The 5,831-nt window shown below is 48.1% G+C and overlaps 1 protein-coding gene across 1 annotated transcript; it reads left to right on the top strand.

Moving 5' to 3' along the window:
* Positions 1 to 641: 641 nt before the first annotated feature.
* On the top strand, positions 642 to 5,442 carry CHMP2A (charged multivesicular body protein 2A; the record flags this gene model as incomplete). The annotated part of the gene is made up of 5 exons (XM_081836864.1): positions 642 to 809; positions 885 to 1,064; positions 1,881 to 2,011; positions 3,110 to 3,171; positions 4,714 to 5,442. The coding sequence occupies 5 exons, from the start codon at positions 642 to 644 to the stop codon at positions 4,836 to 4,838; spliced, it is 666 nt and encodes a 221-aa protein (XP_081692990.1). The 3' UTR covers positions 4,839 to 5,442.
* Positions 5,443 to 5,831: the final 389 nt, after the last annotated feature.

Here is a 5,831-nt window from a genome sequence, read left to right as displayed (position 1 = left end):
ATGCGAGATTTGGAGAGTGTTAATATGATTGGTTGATTCAAACTGATATTTATTATTTTATTTTAATTGGAAGATTTCACCCTGTAGGACAATGGCCTGAGTGGCTTATAAAATTAAAAAATAATTCCACATCGAACTACATAGCAGGTGCTTAGGTGTTTCGTCATTATTATATTGAGTATTGGTAAGCAGTAAATGACAGCAGCCCCCAAAACTGAAACGGGTCAAAAACGGGGGTCAAAAACAGGGGTTAGTAAGCCGCTGTTGACTCAAGCCTGTTAGCAAAGCATGATCAAAGCAAGAGGAAAAAAAATATGTATTTGCTCCTTTCAGAAAGGTGTATGGTCAAATCACCCATAACTTGCTTTCTCTCTGCGATATTTTCATGGTCAGATATATTTTTCAGCCCTCGCTCTCTGGGCTTTTCTCAGTGCCCAGTATAATATGTTTATCATTAGGCTCTGGTAGTCGTTCCCCTCGTAACCCATTATACCTCTTTTTAGTGGCCATCTAGTGGTCAGAGTTCACTTTCGCTCTTACCACAAAGCACTTCATAAGGATAGATGTATGTATCTGTCTCAAGTCTCTCATCATCTGACTCTCTGCCTTGACAATTGTAGGCTGACTCATCTTCTGCCACAATGGATATGCTGTTTGGACGCCGGAAAACCCCGGAAGAGATGCTCCGGCAAAACCAACGGGCTCTGAACCGTGCCATGCGAGAGCTGGACCGAGAACGGCAGAAGTTGGAAACCCAAGAGAAGAAAATAATTGCTGACATCAAGAAGATGGCTAAACAGGGGCAGATGGTGAGCTTGGAAGTGCAGATGTGCCATCGGAGGGCAACCCTTATCTCTGTCTCTAACTTGTTTCTCTAACCCCAGGATGCAGTGAAGATCATGGCGAAAGACCTGGTGAGGACAAGGCGCTATGTCAAGAAGTTCATCATGATGCGGGCTAATATCCAGGCAGTGTCCCTCAAGATACAGACCCTCAAGTCTAACAACTCCATGGCTCAAGCAATGAAAGGTGTCACCAAAGCCATGGCTACTATGAACAGACAGGTGGGTTGTCTCCAAGCCAGTCCAGCTAGGGGTCTGCAGTGCCAGGAGAAGAGAGAGAGAGAGAGAAAGTCCACTTGAGGGGACATAGCCTGGTTCTGGAGCACCTTCTTTGCATGCAGAAGGAAGGTGCCATGTTCCCTCTTTGGTGTTTCCAGCATAAAGGATCCCAGGTAGCAGAGGATGGGAAAGGCCTCTCTTCCTGACACCCCGGGGGAGCTGCTGATAGAGTAGACAATATTTGACTATATGGACAAATAGTCTGGCCTGAGAAAAGACAGCTCTCTGTTTCTTGCAACAGGATGTGCAGTAAGACAGGCTTTCTTAAAATGGGGTGTCCTTGGTGGACACATGATGGGAGGATGTCAGGGGTGAGAATCGGCTGTGGGTGCCTAAGCAGCAAACAACAAGTGGACAGGCCTTTTTCAAAAGCCCCTGAATCTTCAAAGGATGGGAAAAGATGTTACTAATGACCTAGATGGGGCACAGTTCTTCTTTCCTCAGTTTTGACCTTAGCTTCTCCCGGACAACAACAGCATATGGAGCAGCTGACTTGTTTGCACTAAGGGAGGATTCACCAGACTGGATGTAAGGAGTTCTGGGCTGTTCATTCTGTTGTCTCTAATTATTGCTTCTTTAGAAATGAAAATTCAATCTGCCTCTTTCTTGGTAAGAAAGACAGCTTTCCATATTTAGTGATGTGATTGTGGTCCTACAAGTTCTTAAACCTACTACGGCTTCCACCTGTGTGGAAGACAGATGACTGCCTCTGTCTCTTTCTGGGATGCTGTAACAACAAGCTTCATGGGTTTCTTTCAGCTCAAGTTGCCGCAAATCCAGAAGATCATGATGGAGTTTGAGAAACAGTCAGAGATCATGGACATGAAGGAGGAGATGATGAATGATGCCATTGATGATGCCATGGGAGATGAAGAAGATGAAGAAGAAAGGTGTGTATACAGTGGGGGACAGTTATGGGTCCACAAGCAAAGACAGTGGGGAGTGGGTGCCTCTGTGTCCCCATTGCTGCTTAGCTCTTAACTTCTGTAGGTATCTTAGGTTTTGGAATGACGCTTCTCCTTGGTCACATGAAGGCAGCAGCTTCCACACCAGAATTCCTGCTAAACTTCTATGAAATCTGGGCTTGCCTACACTGATTTCTTGATGAGGTTCCTGCAAAGGGTGTGTGCATGTGGTAATTGAGAGAGAGCTTATTGGTGCTGCTTCCACCATCATTGAATGGTGAACATTGAAGGGAACAACAGAATGAGTTTGAGATCATTCAGATCATCTGTGGCATGTTAATCGAATGGAGAAGGAAGTGGGGATGAGCCTACTTGTCTTTCTCCTTCTGTTTCATTTCTGGCCATCATCAGTTAGAGGGCAACTGCTTTACTTTGTGCATTCTAGAACTCTGTTTTCTGTTCTAGAAGCTGTGCATTCTAGAACTCTTGTTTTCTATTGTGTAGGTTTCTTATGAGTTCCAGAACCCTGATTTTCCAAGGTTCTGAAATGCATGAGGTGTCTGCATGAGTAGAGAGGGCTCTGTACTAGAGCAGTCACCCTCTAGCTTGTGGAGGACCACTGTGAATGCAACGGAGGGTGGGGTGAGTTGTACCCCTGGTTGCACCCTTGCTTCCTTCTCCACGACATCATCACTTGAAGGGCAAGCTCCTCAATAGGGATATTATCCATGAGAAATATATACTCTTTGCCCATCTGTGCATGCACACAAAAATTTATTGTATGCTTGTATATTTGTGTGCGTAGCTCAGCAATACTCAAGTGCAAGGGGCATGGGCTGACTGCGGATAAGACATTTGAGGGTGGTTGGGAGCAGCAGAATCCCAGCTGCTGTATCCCTACTACCTCTGTGCATAGCACAACAAGTGGAGCCCTGTTCACAATGAAACAAAATACATAAGTTCACCCAAAATTTCACCAACAGTTGCTCCAGGGGGCAGGGCAGATAGGGGAGCAGGGAGAACAGGATGTGTAGGCACAGATGCATCTTGAGGTCTCATGTTCTCTTACCCTTCCATTCCCAGTGACGCTGTTGTCTCCCAGGTGCTGGATGAGTTAGGTCTGACGCTGACGGATGAGCTATCCAGTGAGTATCTGTGCATAGTGAACATAGGAGTGGAAGGAACAGTTTGGCAAAGGCAAGAGGCCACAACTCACATTGCCCTTGCAGACCAGGGCAGTTCCACATGCTGGTAGGCACACGTTCTGGTAGGCAGGGATACCAAGTCTGAGCAAGCAGAAACTGGACTGTTGTGAAATTTCTCTTGTTTAGCCCAGTAAGATTTCAAGCCTCATTATTTACGTCTTAAATCATGGATGGGTAACCTCTTGCCCTCCAGATACAGGGATGGTGGGTGTTGTAGCTCAACAACAACAACAGTTTTATTATATATATGCCACCCATCAGACTGCGTTGCCCCGGCCACTCTGGGCAGCTCCCAACAAAATATTAAAACAATAAAACATCACACATTAAAAACTTTGATATACAGGGCTGCAATACCTAGAGGGCTGCAGGTTCCCCATCCCTGGCTTAAAAAACACAACAACAACAACAACAACAACAACAACAACAACAACAACAACAATAATTTTATTATTTGTACCCCGCCCATCTGGCTGGGTTTCCCCAGCCACTCTGGGCGGCTTCCAACAGAGATGAAAATACACTAAAATGTCACATATTAAAAACTTCCCTGAACAGGGCTGCCTTCAGATGTCTTCTGAATGTCAGGTAGTTGTTTAACGCTTTGACATCTGATGGGAGGGCATTCCACAGGGCGGGCGCCACTACCGAGAAGGCCCTCTGCCTGGTTCCCTGTAACTTGGCCTCTCGCAGTGAGGGAACCGCCAGAAGGCCCTCGGAGCTGGACCTCAATGTCCGGGCAGAACGATGGGGGAGGAGACGCTCCTTCAGATATACTGGACCGAGGCCATTTAGGGCTTTAAAGGTCAGCACCAACACTTTGAATTGTGCTCGGAAACGTACTGGGAGCCAATGTAGGTCTTTCCAGACCGGTGTTATATGGTCTCGGCGGCCGCTCCCAATCACCAGTCTAGCTGCCGCATTCTGGATTAGTTGTAGTTTCCGGGTCACCTTCAAAGGTAGCCCCACGTAGAGCGCATTGCAGTAGTCCAAGCGGGAGATAACCATAATGTTGTAGAACCCAGAAGGGACACAGACTGAAACATAGTAAGGAAATGAAACAATGTACATTAGAAATGAAAGAAGGTAAAGGTTAAAGACTTAAGAGTCTTTAACACCCTTCAGGTGTTGTTGAGCTGCACCATAAATTCAAAGCCACTTGTACTACCTTAGAGGTCATGGCTTCCCCCAATGAATCCTGGGAACTGTAGTTTAAGGTTGCCCTGACAACTCTCCATACTTTTACGAACTACAGTTCTTATCTTAGGATCCTTTGGAGGAAGCCATGATTGTTAAAGTGCTAGAAGAGGTAATGTATGGAGTGGTTGTGACCTACATCTCTTGCATGCATATGTAGTTCTATGCACTGCCCAGGGTCCATACTGGGTGTGGGGTGGGTGCCAAGGGTGTGGCGAGAACTGGGGGAAGGGTGGGGAATGGCGTCCCTTCTGCCACCTCAGACTTTCCTCTTCTCCCTTCCAGACCTGCCTTCGACCGGCGGTTCTCTGAGCGTGGCAGCAGGGAAGAAAGCCGAAGCCTCCTCTGCAGCTCTCGCCGATGCAGATGCCGACCTGGAGGAGCGCCTCAAGAACCTGCGGCGGGACTAGCGGGCATGGAGCTTGGCTCTCCTCCCTCCGCCGTTACCTGGCTCTTTGAAACCCTCCTGGCGTTGGGATGACTTCAGCTGCGGCAGGGAGCAGGGCCTCACGGGCTCCTGAGGGGTGTGGCTGTGGGCAGCATGAGGGGTGGGAAAGGGTTCCATGGAGCTGTGTAGTGCTCTTGCTCCCCCCTCCCTTTCCTTTTTTTAAAAAAAGGACTTTAAGCATCACTAGGCGAGGTCATGGAGGCAAAGGGTTTTCTTTTTCCTGTATCTTGTCAGTGCCTCCATTCCACAAGCCTGGGTGGTTTGGAGACTCGGATGAGCTCTCTTCTGAATGGTGGGGGAAGGTGTGTTTGGCATCCCTTACTGTAACCCCTGCCCAGTCCCTGATAATAATTCCCCCTCCCCTCTCCTTGGTGGTGACGGTGAGACGAGAAGCACCAGGCAGCACCTTGGCTGATAACCTCCTGCTCCCGCGAACGGGGCGAGAGACACTCCAGCACTTTTCCTGGCTTAAAAGCTTTATATACAGCCCTGCTCCCTGGCCTCAGGTGGGCGTTGCCATTGCGTCTGTCTGTCTCTTGTAATAAAGGTTGTAGATTTGTATTGAACGTTCCTGTGGCGTCTGCTCTTGCTCCCATGGTGGAGTGTCAGAGCTGGGAGGCCCAATAGTCTCGGTCAGGCATAGGCAAACTCGGCCCTCCAGATGTTTTGAGACTACAATTCCCATCATCCCTGACCACTGATCCTGTTAGCTAAGGATGATGGGAGTTGTAGTCCCAAAACATCTGGAGGGCCGAGTTTGCCTATGCCTGGTCTCGGCACTGCTGTCGGTGTGTATCTGGCTTTCTGACACAACCCGTGACTTTTGGAGAAGTGTACATAGGTGTTGCATGCAGGGGATTATTGTAGGTTTTAGTGCAGGCGTAGAGAGTTTTGGCCCTCCGGGTTTTGTTGAGCCACAGCTCCCATCAGCCCCACCAAGCAGGGCTAGTGGCTG

Source organism: Podarcis erhardii (assembly GCF_964252035.2).
Source record: "Podarcis erhardii genome assembly, chromosome: 13".
Taxonomy (NCBI): domain Eukaryota; kingdom Metazoa; phylum Chordata; class Lepidosauria; order Squamata; family Lacertidae; genus Podarcis; species Podarcis erhardii.
The sequence above is the reverse complement of the archived record's forward strand: the minus strand, read 5'-3'. Positions and strand labels throughout refer to the sequence as shown.